At 35.2% G+C, this 15,859-nt stretch overlaps 1 protein-coding gene across 1 annotated transcript in view; it reads right to left on the reverse strand.

Annotated features, from left to right (window-relative positions):
- Positions 1-15,301, reverse strand: part of LOC121727127 (sodium- and chloride-dependent glycine transporter 1-like) — a 33,844-nt gene extending 18,543 nt beyond the window's left edge. The window contains exons 1-5 of the mRNA XM_042114806.1: positions 15,275-15,301; positions 10,751-10,898; positions 9,222-9,500; positions 1,245-1,461; positions 604-718 (exon numbers count right to left, since the gene is read on the reverse strand). Of these exons, the coding sequence (XP_041970740.1) occupies positions 604-718; positions 1,245-1,461; positions 9,222-9,500; positions 10,751-10,898; positions 15,275-15,301 (786 nt within the window). The remainder of the gene's footprint in view (positions 1-603; positions 719-1,244; positions 1,462-9,221; positions 9,501-10,750; positions 10,899-15,274) is intronic.
- Positions 15,302-15,859: the final 558 nt, after the last annotated feature.

The raw sequence follows: 15,859 nt of genomic DNA on the forward strand, positions 1-15,859 counted from the left end.
CACTTTTTAACTACTCAATCTATGTTAAGTCATGTCGCTTGGCATTTTACTGAAATAGATGAATATGAATATCAATATTTTCACCCAAAAAATATTTTTTCATACGGTCATAACTTTTTACTGATAGCTTATTTTTAATTTGTCTCATAATGAAAGTTACTCTATATTTAATGGACAATAAGTCAATATGAGTCTCGTTAGTGGTGGAAATTTGGACTACTATACTCATTCTCCTTTGTACTAAATTTGTATATTGTATTGACAAATTTGCACGACCTCTCACGCAATTAAAGTCTGTTAAATCCATACTTTAGAAATGCATCTACGTTTCGCGGTTCGGTCTGAATTGACTCTTAGTCAACCGAGTAACATACTATTAATACATCAGTTCCTGGGTGGTTAGCTTAGAGTCTAAATAGCTAAAGAATGTGAGGTTTCACTGCGATATTATGTCAAGTACTCTTCGTTTTTATGTGGTCCAAAGCCTACACCCTTTCAATAGAAGCATTCACAGCGGTTTCCGCAAAACTATAGATATTCTATTCTATAGGTATTTCTAACGTTTATAGGTTTTTGTTTCAGGTAAATATAGAATAGACTTACCTTGATGACGCAGAAGAATGCAATAAGCCATGAACCAAAGAGACATCCAACTAGATGCCACTGTATGCTTCCCCAATTTTCCCAGGTAGCGTCACCTCTACCAAGCACTCTTTCACTGCAAATAAGTACGTACAATATTTCAAAATATGTATTATTACAATCACTTATCTTTAAATTCACGAAAAGCTTAGCAGTAAGTGTATGGAGTTTCAGTCAAAATCGTCATTTAATTAAAGTAAAGTAATAATTATTTTACCATGAGTTAATGACCGTTAATTAGCTTTAACATAATTTATAAGTCGTTTATCTAATGCTATTATACAAGACATAAGTAATTAGTTCCCAGATAATAACCATATAGAGTTCATAATGCACCTACAGAGAAATTGACCTACAAGCAGATGACCTACTTTATTTGGTCAGGTTTTGCCAAGTAATTGTTAGTACTAATAAATAAAGCACAACAGCTTGACATTACTTGAACACATCACGTAGGTACGCCGCTATGAATAAAACAATTTCTCCAATAGTTCTTAGGACAACAATAGCTTCAACACATCAATCTCCAAGCACCAGCCGGCTGACGCATAACAATTGAAAATCTATTGTCTGCGATACCCACGATGGAGGTGTTAACTTACTTATAGTACTCCTCAGCAGCAAGAGTCCTAGTCACATTGGTGTACCACGGTATGAGGTTATCACCGTCTTGGCAGTATAAAGCATCGTAGGGTGTGAATCCGTTCATCTGGCAGATATCTCCAATAGGCATGCACTGACGGAGGTAGTACGTCAGGTCAGTAGCGAGGCCGGTGTTGTTCTCTCGACAATCCGCATCGTACTGACCGCTGTAACAAACTAAGTTAGGTTAGGATAATTTTTAGTAAGATGGAATTGATTTTTACCCTCAAAAAAAAGCAAGTATAAGGTAAATTAAATTTGCAGTTGAGTTCCAGTATTAGAGCATGCTATGGCTCTAATATCTACCAGAGAAATTTTTTCACAGGCAAAAGGTAGAGTTGTAGAGAGTGAAGTCACATTAGTTGGTCGGATTACGTAAAGTCAATGTTGGTCGTGATCTTTAATCTAGTAGTAATCTTTAATCGGAGCTTGACAGAACCCGTCCATTTAATCCAGGCACAAAAAAAAATGATTTGTTGGTTCGCTATCTACTTGTGAATCAATTTCTCTGATATTACATTCGATTTGATTGTATTTGAATTTAATCGCATTCAAATACAATCAAAACATGCGTTGAGACTGAAACCATAATTTTAAGTGATAAAAAATTTAAATAACAACTAGCTGTCCCGTCCCGTAACTACTGGTGAACTTCGTGTCACTTTAAAACCTTCCCTGGACGTTTACAAATATATTATGTCTAAAAGTAGCCCAATCCGTTTTCGAGTTTTAGCGTTACTAACGTAATTGAAAATCCATTTTTATATATAACTAGCTGTCCCGGTGAACTTCGTGTCACTTTAAAACCTTCCCTGGACTTCTGCGAATATTTTAAGACTAAAATCAGCCCAATCCGTTCAGCCGTTTTCGAGTTTTAGCGCGACTAACACATTTGAAAATCCATTTTTATATATAAGAAGACTAGCTGTCCCGGTGAACTTTGTGTCACTTTAAAACCTTCCCTGGACTTCTACGAATATTTTAAGACTATAATCAGCCCAATCCGTTCAGCTGTTTTCGAGTTTTAGCGCGACTAACACATTTGAAAATCCATTTTTATATATTAAGATTTACTTCAAATTAAAAAATATTGTAATCTTTTTGCAATTTTACTAGTTGATAATAAAAATTATTATAAAATGAAGTTTCTAATTAAGATAGATAGATAGATAGAATAGATAGAATATACTTTATTACGTTCAAAAAAGTTGTAGTACAAACATAAACATACATTCAACAAGGACACATGAACACAAAGGCGGCTTTATTGCTATTGAGCAATTTCTACCAAGCAACCTTTGGTATAGGAGTACAATAAACAATTAGTTTAGGGTATACTGTGCACTACAAACTAGAAGTAATGAAACTTATCAACTAAATTATATTCTAATATGTATATAATATAATACAATATTTAATACCTATTTTATATAATATATTCTAATATATACGTAATAATTACACAACAATTTACATTCTAATACACAAATAATAACTATAATATTATAAACTAATACATACTATAATTATATTAATAATATAAAAGGAATAAGTCATGAAGTATTTTCAATTTTGTGATGGCTGAATTGTATTATCAATAATATTATTGATTGTTTGAAAGTGAATCTAAATAATGGTTTTTAACTAACGATTTAAAACTAGAAATGCTTTTAGCTTGCCTTATATTAGTTGGTAAAGAATTCCATAAAAGTATCGACCTGACCGTAAAGGACTGTCCATAAAAAAATGTTTTATGGTTAGGGATTTGGAGAAGGAGATTAGCCGAAGAGCGAAATTGTTTGGAATCCGATGTTCGGAAGTTAAATCTATCCTTTAGGTACGACGGTGCCCTTGGATCATGCAGCAAGGTGTACAAAGAGGATAGAACACGCATATTACGACGAAGACGTATGGGCAACCAAGAAAGCCTAGAACGGTAATCCGATATGTGGTCGAATTTACGCAGACCAAAGACAAAGCGAATTGCAATATTTTGGAGACGCTCAAGCTTATTTAGTTTTTCTTCAGTGAGGTCTACATAGCATGTATCTGCATAATCTAAAATTGATAAAAATAAGGATTCAGCAAGCGTGATTTTGGTTTTAATCGGTAATACGTTCTTAAACCTTCCCAGTGAGCGCCAAACCGCGTACACCTTACTACTGATCACTGAGATATGGTCCGACCAAGAAAGATGTTCATCCATGAGAACACCCAGGTTCCTCACCTTTTTACTAAAAGGAACAGAAGTACCACACACGAGCACCGGAGGGAGGTTCAACAGAAGTACCACACACGAGCACCGGAGGGAGGTTCACCCAGTAAATCCTTGAGACTACTTAATCCCCGGCTGCCAATGACAATGATCTGCGACTTATTGGGATTGATAGTGAGGCCGTTACGCCTACTCCACTCACAGATTGTATTTAAGTCACTATTAAAGTTGATAACTTTACTTGGAAGATCCTCTAAGAAAGACTGAGTGTAGATTTGGAGATCGTCTGCGTACAAATGAAAGAGAGAAAACTTAAGCATGACTGTTATAGAGTTTATAAACAAAGCGAATAGAGCAGGGGAGAGTACGCCGCCTTGAGGAACACCAACAAAGCTAGTGGACCAACAAGAGAATTTGTTATTTACTCGAACACGCTGTTGGCGCCCCCCAAGGTAGCTTCGGATCCAACCGAGGACCGTAGGCGAAAAATTAAGAGCCTTAAGTCTACTTAAAAGAATATCATGGTCTACACAATCGAAGGCACGACTGAAGTCTAGAAGGGCAAGTAAAGTGAGTTATTTATTGTCCATAGCAGATCTTGTATCATCCGTGACCTTGACTAGTGCCGTGGCAGTGCTATGGCCAGGTCTAAATCCTGATTGGAAGGTACTAAGAAGACTGTTTTTATTTATGAAAGACAATAGTTGCTGCTGGATTGATCTTTCAATAACTTTGGACAAAAACGGCAGTATCGAAATTGGACGGAAGTCTGTTGAAGATGTGGGCTTACTCTTTTTAGGCAATGGAATCATTTGTGCCCTTTTCCAGATAGACGGGAAAACACCATTCTCGATGGAAAAATTGAAAATGTGCATGACAATAGGTGCAATTTCATTTATTATTAACGTGACTATCTTTCTGCTTATATTGTCATCACCAACTGCATTTGACGAAATACCCATGATATTCTTTTTTATTTCTTCCACAGTAACTCGGCTGAAAAAGAAGGGAGGATAGTCAGGTGTAGGCGCAGATGAGAGTAAATGTATCAATTGTGATTTAGAATTAGGATCGAGAGGTGTATAATGGGAGGTGAATTGGTTATTTAGAACATTAATGTCTATGTTATTGAGAGTTAAAGAGGAATCATTATTTCTACCAACACCTAGGGTCTTAAGGAAATTCCAGATTTTAGCGGGGTCGCTTTTTTCAAGAGAAGAGTGAATATGGCGTCTTTTTGCATCTCTAACAGTCTTGTTGCATCGTTTTGTTAATTTTAAGTACCTCTCACGGTGCTCGTCTGTGCCACTTTTTTTGTATTTTGATTTAGCTGAATGTTTTTGTGATTTAGCTGAATGTTTTTGTGCTATAATGTTTTGATTTCTGGGGTAAGCCAGGGTGCAGGAAGGTGTTTTATTTTTACTGGCCTAATCGGAGCATGTTTGTCAAAAAGTTCAACAATCTTTTCATTAAAGAGCTCAAACTTCATGTTAATATCATCAGTCTCGAATATATTAGACCAATTGATTTTTTAAAACTTCTCTGGAATTTAATGGTAGGTTTGGCCTTTGGTGGCCGTATATTGTACGACAAGTAAATAATGTCATGGTAGGAGAAAATGTCTGCCGAACATTGGCCTCCTTTGGTGACATAGTTCGGCGAAGACACCACCATTAAATCCAGCAGAGATGGTAAGCAACCTGGCACACAGTGGGTAGCTTGAAGTGGTATCAAGTGTAAGTTTAGACAGTCAATGATAGCTTTAAATTTCCTGGACCTACTATTATCCTTAATCATACAGGTGTTGAAATCCCCCATAGTTATTGTAAGTGGGTGAGTGCGTTTCCAAGATATTTTCGAAAAGAGAGAAATAGTTTATGTGTAAAGAGGGACAGTAAAAGACTCCAATTAGAATAAGCTTAATGACACTAATAAAGCCGCTTTGTTTTTATCGTAGCTGCATTATTTGCCGGTTGAAAAATAGACTATAATGCATCGTAAAGTCTGTCCATATAACAGCGAAGTGCTTTTAGAGTCAACATTACTCACCCCACACATAACGTACGAATAAGTATCGTGCGGTTTTCTAATCATTATATTTTAAACTTGGAACAACTAGAAAACTTAGCAGTACATTGGAACGTAATTTTGCAATTTATTTGTTTCGTACTTTCTCGCCTTTTTGTGCACAAACACATTTTGCAATAGGATATTTTTGCAATGTTTTTACGCTGGAGGTAGCACTAGTATAGACAGTAAACAAATAGTTTTGTTTGAAGTTTGATAAATTTTCCGTCTATTCTGATATTACGCGTGCAAGATGTCGGATTTAGGCCAGTGCGCCTAGCATGTGCCAACGAGAAAATGTTGTCTACTTACATGTTTTCTCGATGTTTGATGGTTTGTCTCTTCATCTCTATTGACCCTAATATGACACAATACATTTTTTCTTGTGTAGATCTGTCGTCAAAATTAGAGATAAGTAATTGTATTTTTTTTAATCTGTGCTGTTTTTGTCTACGAACCCCAATGAATATTTTTACGTCATAGGCGAACCCTAACATGACAACACATTTTTATCGAGTTTTGTCGAGATTTTGACATTATGAGAAGAGTAGTTTTTAACTACACTCGAGAGTGAGATATTATCTCGTTGTACGCATGCTAGACGCACTCAACTCTGTTTATTATATTTTTACACGTCATTGTTATTATTGTATTATTTAATGTTTATTATTTTACACGACAAATAAAAGGTGTCTTCATTTATTTTTATCAATATATTTTTATAAATTACACTTTACTTCATAAACTCACGCACACATTAATGGAAATTACGACCGAGTACATGCGACGAAACACACAAGGATAATAAGATATTATCATGTTAATAGCACCAAGCTTATAATTTTTCAGAACGATAAGTGCAGGTATAAAAAGGTTTATTATGCGCTCCATTCATATGCCTTAACGACTAACGAAGTTCATTATAATTTTATTATTTACTAGCGACCCGCCCCGGCTTCGCACGGGTATAAAATAAATTATTGCCTAAGTCACTGAAAAAATTATTAAAATCGATTCAGTAGTTTGATTTTAAATAATTTATATTAATTACTACCCGTGGCCCGCATTGGTCGGTACTGCCGCAAAAGCTACTTACCTCCCGCAATTTTTAAATCTGTAATATCTTAGAAAATATTAATTTAAAATTAAAATCGTAATAATTATGCTGTAAAGCGACATAATCAATAATGTATTTAAAGTATTTAATTGAATAAGGATTATTGCCGTATTGGTTAAAATCGCTTCGAAAATTAGCCATTATTTGAAGTTAAAAGTAAATGACAAAAAATATGTTATTGTGGGATATATCCATAAGAGATATACTTATACGTGGGAGAGCCATGCTTCGGCACGAATTGGCCGGCTCGACCGGAGAAATACCACATTCTCACAGAAAACCGGCGTGAAACAGCGCTTACGCTGTGTTTCGCCGAGTGAGTTTACCGGAGGCCCAATCCCCTACCCTATTCCCTTTCCTACCCTCCCCTATTCCCTTCCCTTCCCTTCCCATCTCTGCCCTCCCCTATTACCCTATTCCCTCTTAAAAGGCCGGGAACGCACCTGCAGCTCTTCTGATGCTGCGAGTGTCCATGGGCGACGGAAGTTGCTTTCCACCCGGTGACCCGTTTGCTCGTTTGCCCCCTTATTTCATAAAAAAAAATGATATACCATCGCGCAGTTTTCTGTAGACCTTTTCAATGTGTACAATGCGCACCCCTGCATTGGTACTTGTACTATTATCTATTCTGTGGCATTGGTAGCGCCCACTTCGAAACGGGCGTAAATCGCAATATTTTAATTTTAGCCATAACTGCTAAACCAAACGTCCAATTTTAATCATTCAGAGAGCAAATATAATCTACATAAACTGTACTTAGTGATGAAATTATTTATTTTGATAAGGATTATTGGCATGAGTAAAATAAATGCGTTTAAATGTAGTCCAAAAAAATCAAGATTTTTAAATCAAAAAATGGTTTTTGTGCCTCACTTGACATAGATAGGTATATTGTGTCGCGGACATTTTTGTAGATATTTATAAGACCTACATTTACTTAGAACATTGTATAGTTCTATCTTTTATAGTTTAGGCAGCGTACGCAAAATAAGTAAATTTTCTGGTTGTTTCCGAAAAACTGAAATATCTTACGGAACCCTATATTCTCCAAAATAAAAAAAGTAGCCTATGTTACTCGTAAATAATGTAGCTTTCGAATGGTGAAAGAATTTTTAAAATCGGTCCAGTAGTTTTTGAGCCTGTTCATTACAATTAAACAAACAAACAAACAAAGTTTACCTCTTTATAATATTAGTATAGACAACATAATGTCCCCCATAACTGTTTCATACATCACTATCACCGAAGATATATCAGAATTCGCCTTTACGACTATAATATACTGAGCATAAAATTGTTACGATTCATCGCGAGCGCGTCATATGTATAACGGAAGCTGATTTATTCGAGAAATTTGAATAAAACGGACTTTCCATACATTAGGAGCGGAGTTGATGTAGTATAAGCTAGTACTAATCTAGCTGCTGGATTTTCGGAATAGGGGTGTCACTTTTTAGTTTTCACTATAGAAAATAACTTTTAGCTCTATTGTAACATTTTCAGTTCTGCTTCACTATAATTGTAAGTTTACAGTAAACTTTTGTAACAAGTACGTTAGGTACTTAATTGTAAGTTTACAGTAAACTTACAATTAAGTACCTAACTTACTTGTTACAAACGATTTATGCTACATCCTCAAAATCAAATCTACAGCCCTACATTGCAATTTAACCAAGAGCGCTTGATGTATAGTTTTTATTACTGCTGTTGCTAGTTTATATTTTGTAGCTTGATATTTTGTTATCTAGAGTGAATACCGATTTTGGTGGTTCGAAAAATAAACACATCTGGATACAAATAGTGTAATGGTTATTTGAAAATATTTTCGAGGCTTTTGTTATAACGTACTAGCTGTCCCGGCAAATGTTGTTTTGCCGTAAAATTATTTTCCCTCTTTTCCTGCTTTTCTCTTGAAGTTTTTTCTGTTTTTTTTTCTATAGAACTCACGGAGCCCGAGAACTTTCCAACGAATGCAAAACCGTGGAAATCGGTTCGTGCGTTCTGGAGGAAAACCCGACTTATTTTTATATATTAGATCTATATTTTTTGTTTGCGCGCTTCTACTTTTTCAGGGTTTTACATTTACGTATTTAAATGAAATGGAAACGATACTTAACAAAAGTACACAAAATCAATGTAATTATACAAAAAATGTATGGTTACTTTAGATATACTTTTCGTACTGCAAAGTAAGAACGTTCATGCTTTCTTCCCGTCATAGCACTTTGTATTTATGACCAGGCATGAACCTCTTGTTCGGACATTAATTGTCATTACAATTTGGCTGTCTCCCGCTTTGCTTGGGGAGGGGAATCGGATATCTCCTACTCCTCCTACCTTTCTTCTGATCAATTTCGTTGTGGGTCCCAAGACAGATTTAGCTTGTCCCTCGGGCATCCCTGAGATCATATCAAAGGGTTTTCGTGGTTGGTTGCCACTGTTGATCCTGACGACATAGGAGTTGCATTGGTGGGAATGTGTGGTGGGCTTTTTGCCCGTTAAAAAAAAAGGCATGAAACTGACAAAAGTAATACTTACAGTCTGTATTGAAGCTGTTCTCACAGGATCCCCAGTCAATGAACCCAGCGATAGAAACGATAGTATAGAAGAGCGTCCAGGCGACTATTATCATGTAGTACACTGATATAATGCTGATCACCACCAGAGTACAGTAGCCCACGCCAGTGAAGAACGGCGCAATGGAACTGAAGGCTTTTATTGGACCGAGGGCTGTGTACTGGCCGATATAAAGTTCTAGGTAGAAAAGCGGCAGACCAATTAGTACCAACATGAGGAAGAATGGTATGAGAAAGGCACCTGAAACAAAAAAAAAAGAGACGATGAGATAATAATATCTTTTAAAAGATTATAATATTCTGAAAACATTGATTTTAACGAATAATAATATAATTGATTGACCATATATTAATCCTCAATCTCGTTAATATATCCAAAAAATATCGATACATACTCCTATTAAGTTTAACTAACAAACATTCTTTGAGTGTTTGTCAAAATCTAGTTTAGAGCTACAAATCTCCTATTAACCTAAATCGTATCACAAAATTCGTAGTTTCCGTTGGTCGGGAATTTGGGCTTAGTCTAGTGAAGAAGGATTATCACTAATGATTCTTGATGGAAACCGGTTAAATCATTTTACCTGCCAATATTATGTCACTAAGGGCGGATTCGACCAAACTGGAGTAAAATTTTACTCAAGTATAACTGTCTCCTAATCTAAGAGTAAGCTGGTTTTGCGTTTTTCCAACTTCTAATCCAAGAATGAGGTAATTACACGGGAGTAAATATTTACACGGGCTATTTTGGTGGAGTAAATATTAAACTGAGAATAGTTGCACAACAGGGTTCAACTGTCACGGTCGGTGTCATTGTGAACTATAATTGACATTTTATTTCATACTCTTTGAGTAACTTGGTAAAATGCAAACGATAATACGCTAGAGTAAATTAAAGGAGTAAAATTATTCTCATGATAGTTATACTCGTGTAACTTCAAGTTTGGTCGAATCGGGCCTAAAATACATTTTCTGTGAAAACGTTACACCGTTGATTTTAGTGATTGAATAGCAATTAGAAAGCGTTTTAAGGGCCTGTTTCACCACTTCCTGAAGTGACGAATAAGCTATCCACCAATTAACTTGACAGATCAAGTACGGAGAATCGGCAATTATATTCGGCACTTTATCAGAAAGTGGTGAAACAGGCCCTAAAAGTAGTAAAAAGTTGTAGCAGTTAAAGAAGTAGTAATTAAATGATGTTTTTTCGAAATCGATTATAGTCTAAGCTTTAGAAACAGGCATCAGCCAATGATGATAAAATGATGTACGATACAGTATATTGTCAGAACTACTAAAAATGTAACAATTAATCCAAAAATGTGTCTGTCTTTATGTTATCTCTTCATGTTTAAGCCGCCGAATCACTTTATAATGATGGGTTGTAATATATTTGCAGTCGCGGAAGAATTTTTTTTGCCGCAGGTAATTTACAACAACGTCTAGTAAAAATATTTTAACAACAATAATTATTATAATATCAGCATTTACCTCCTCCATTTCTATAGCACAGGTACGGGAATCTCCAGACATTGCCCAAGCCGACGGCATAGCCCAGACAAGCCAGGATAAACTCCAAAGGGCTGCCCCATGACGCTCGTGCCGGTGACCCATCTATTGAGATACTTTTCTTTTTAACCTGTAAGGAAACTCTGTTTTGCAGTTGCTGTTAAGGTCTACAATTATAACCCAAAGGTATTTTTTCACTATCGCACATAATAATATTCGGACATAGTAAGTTAACTTACATACATTGTTTTGACAAGGTTTATGTTATCTAGTGTGCTAATATTAATTTTTCGTCTGATTTATTGGACAAATCGCAATCGAGATAAGTACGAAGTATGGTGTGAGCTATCCAACGTGTAAAATACTTCTTGAATGCGGATTAACAATTCTCTTTAAAAGTAATATGTTAACAGGTTATACTTTGAACTTTTAACGTAATTTCAAACATTTTGTCGTTTGAAATAATACAAATCTTGTCGTTATAGACATTATCGGTCTTACCACAAAAGATTAGACATCTATTGAACAGTTGTTTTGATACCATTTTGTACTGAATTTTTCTCTAATCAACTGTTCATCAGGTGTTTAAATCTTTTGTAGTAAGACCGTATAAGTTTATTTAAATTTAATTAGTGCGTTTGTAGTCTTCGAAACAAAGTTATAAGCGCAATGCAATATGAATTTCGTTTTTATAGCGTTTTTGTGTAACAGATATGAATCATTTTCAATTTTAAAGTGAATCGGAAATTAAGATCGTTTTGATGACTGCATTTTAAACAATGTTTTTGACCGTATGGTCCATAGATAACGCCAATTTAGTTTGGCTGATGGACTTAATTGAAATTCAGCCATAACAAATTTTCAACTCAATTTAGATAGCGATGGCCTACCAGACATTTGTACGCTGTACCATTGCAGCTCCTAGATCATTTGACATAATTTCAAAAGTGCCCGAAGGATGTGCTAAGGCGTAATCATAAGTGTACATCGATCTCAAGATATTGAGACACACTAAGATTTTAGTCAAGAAAAAGTACAATCCGGTCTTTGTGGGTGTTAGAGTAAAATTTTATAAATCTCGGAACCACTTGACATGTTGAATGATGAACATGACGGTTCATTCAAAAACGTCGGCATCTTGGCCTTTTGCTTACAAGCAACGATATCAAAATACTCTTACAAGCTTATCACAACATCTTGACTTTTTGCTAATAATAGCCTGTTAGCAAAAAGCCAACTCCCTGAATTATTAAATACAAAACAAAATGCTTTCTAACAAATATTTAAATACCTATCGAGTGAGAAATTTCCATTATAAATATATTTGCAGAGTAAATAAATTTGAATAAAACGAATTTCGCAAAAGAAGCTCTTAAGCGAGGACTCGAGATAGTGAGTAGAATAAAACATGGCAAATCAATTACAAATGTAAGTCAGGGCTTGTAGACTTTGGACTTAGATCTCCGGCTTAATTCCTTCAAACAACAATATAATCGTTCCTATTCGAATGCAAATCTCCGTCGAGTTGCTCAATAGCGAGTCGAGTTTTGCGATTCGCTTTCTTGTTATTCAAATACTCAGATGAACTCCTTTAAAGACTTTGTATACTTTTTCCAATATATTTATAATTGGATAAGGTGAAGTGACGTTAAATGGGATACAGTGTTTGTGACAGCAGAATATTTTCTCCGAATTAAAATAAATTGTTATGTTTGCGCTATGTAACTTTACTTTTCAACAATCAGCGTACAACGACCTAATCGTCCGTACTTATTCTTGACCCAAACTTAAGAGTTTGTAACTGTTATTTACGCGATAACTAAAGAATAAGAAAACTAAATGCATTTTCGTGGATATAGTGGTTTGGTAGTAGTAGTAGAGCAGCGAGCAAGAACAGCAGAAACCATACCTAGAACCTTGGTCATTTTATACAACCAGAAATGAAATGAGACACGATATAGTATCACTATATTCCAACTTTCTATTGCTTCAGTTGCGCCTAATTTCGTCTCGTTTGAAACTGACTCTATAAATAAAAACCGGCCAAGTGCGTGTTGGGTCACGCGCAATATTGGATTCCGTAATGCCGCTAATGTACCTTTATAACGTGTTTTACTCTACTAACAACATCATCTCAGTTACGTTCAAAGGAATTTGAACGAAAAGTTCCTTTATACTTCACCGAATACATTTTTTTAGATGATTGACTATTACTCAATAACTTATGAAGTCTTCTTAGCCGTGATAGTTTTCTTTTTAAATTCAGCATATTTCCTATTCTCGTGAATTTTTCACATTTCCAAAAGCTACCATTTAGCTGGTAGAAGGGGGGGGGGACACTGGACTCTAACGATTTCTTCCACTTTAAAACTTCATATTTCACAAACGGATCCCTTAATCGGAAAATGATCTATGAATACTAATATTTTTTAAAAACCTTACCCCACACGGTGGGGTGGGGCGCGAGAAAAAAAATCATCCCCGCTTGATGTGTAGTGGAGGAGGTTATGGTAATGAAAAAATATATTTTCTTAAGAATTTATATGCCATTTTGTCCGCACCATTAATGCGTGCCTTCATGTCGAATTACAGCTTTATAGGTCCTATAATGGTCTCTGAGCAAAACCGCGGACAGATAGACGGACTGACAGACATACGGACAGACAGACAGACGGACGGACAGACTGAAACTATAAGGGTTCCTTGTTGACTACGGAACCCTAAAAATAGCCGCAGCTGAACTGAAACTCAGTTTATTATTGCTTGTATTGTTCTTGCACGTGAAATCTACTTAAACATGCCCGCAGAGAGTTGAGCAGAAGTTTCCAGCGGTGTCTATGAAAACTACGGCCGACGCACCTGTCTCCGACTGCTAGTTTATTCTCCAACTTTAAAATTGCTCTCTGACATACTATTAATGATAACTTTAACTCGTCTATTCGCTTTCTCGTAAAATAAAAGGCTATTATAAAAATATTTACTTTGCGCGTCCTCGTAATGTTTTAAATAATATTGCGTTGAAAAAGGAAGAGTTGTTTTACAAAAGTAGCTTTACAAAATCAGGACTACATTTTTAATTTTGTTTTTTATTGAAAAAAATTGAACTATATTTTGTATATTTCACGCATCCTGCCGCACTCAGAGTAGAACATTCATAATTACTTAAATGTAATTAATTTAAACTTTTGACATAAGCCTCATACATTTATATCTGTCAAAATCTTCATTCAATTGAAGGTTAATCATAATTAAATGTCTCTGAGTGCGGTGGATAGACTAATAATAATTGTAAATTAAATATTTTTGGGAACCAACCACTAATAATAGTAATATCTATAAAAGAATTAGCTTTGGTATTTCCATAATAACGGGCTTTAAAATACTTTGATTCATAGTGGATTTAGATACGATTTACAACGGCAATTTGTGATTGAGACATAAACAAATTGTTAATTATTAATCGATTGCATTATTACGTAAAGGAATTCTATTGATAAGATATTTTGTCGTCACCACGTGGTCACTGATTTTTTATGACAAAACTTTAATGGACGGTTGCTTTTCATAACTTTTAAGTAAAACGTATTCATTTTACAATCTCATATATAAAATTCTTGTGTCAGAATGTTAGGCCGCGTACTCCTCCGAAACGGCTTTACTGATTTTAACCTATATGCATATTCAGTGGGTCTGAGTATCGGCTACTGGGTATTTTTTAGGGTTCCATACGCAAAGGGTGAAAACGGGACCTATTAAGGAGGGCTATTAAGGCTCCCATACAAAAACACAATTTTTCGCCTATTTTTCCTCTATAACGGTACGGAACCCTTCGTGCGCGAGTCTGACTCGCACTTGGCCGATTATTATATTGACAAGTGCATTTGTTGAATAAATAATAGTAAATTATTACAACTCAAGACTGACGCAACCATTGTTTGTGCGACGGGATAGCGATGGACGTTGCCATGGTGACATTCTTATTAAGTCACTTCAATAAAATAATACGGGCGAACTACTTGATATGGCAAAGAAACGTTTGCCGGGACAGCTAGTAAAGTAAAGTAAATAAGTATAAATATACCGTATGTCATATTAGTTATAATATTGAATTGTATATTATTATTAGTTTGAAATAGATAGGGTTTAGTTTATACACAAATATACAATACTAGATGACGCCCGCAACTCCGTTGCGCCAAAATTAGTTTATCGCGCGGGAACCGTACATTTTTTCGGGATAAAAACTATCCTATGTCCTTTCTCGGGACTCAAAGTATCTCCATGCCAAATTTCAGCAAAATCGATTCAGCGGTTTGAGCGTGAAGAGGTAACAGACAGACAGACAGACAGACAGACAGACGGACAGACAGATAGACAGACACACTTACGCATTTATAATATTAGTATGGATTGCTTTGTTAGAATCTCACACCGACACGATACGATATCAAAGCATACAAAATTTGTTAAAAAGAAAAACAAAATCCTCGTAGAAAAATAATTTACCTCTGTAACAGAATCTTCTGCAGACATTTTACACGTATATCTAGATATTACGCGCGGATAAAAGACGTATATGTCACACGCGTTAGGTAACGGCCTTTCACCAACTGGCCCTAGGATAGCCGCCCAAATCTTTATCAATATTATAGGCAAGTAATTAATCTTCAGATAAACTACCTGATACAACGATAACAGTAAATTATCACTGTCGCTTCGATATACTGTTTTTATTATCCTTAAAATACGAGTTTATAGTAAACTGAATTAAACTCAATATTATGTACAAAATGCAATAGTTTAATGACAGCATGGCCACAAAAATGCTTGTCATTACAAGTAATAATATTATCATGCTTATTTAAAAATATGCTGTTTTCATTACACATGTCCACTTTGATTTTAGCATCTAGATATTATATTTTCAACTACAACAATTACCTAACTTTAAAAATGTTTAAAAGTTATGCAAAATCTTATGTATTATGATTCTGTTGGTACCTTACAATACACTCAGGATAAGAAATAACGGATCATGAAAGTATTTGATTTTACCCGTTGATAAAGATAATGCTCATTATCTACACCGAC

This window comes from Aricia agestis, chromosome 5 (genome assembly GCF_905147365.1).
Source record: "Aricia agestis chromosome 5, ilAriAges1.1, whole genome shotgun sequence".
Taxonomy (NCBI): Eukaryota; Metazoa; Arthropoda; class Insecta; order Lepidoptera; family Lycaenidae; genus Aricia; species Aricia agestis.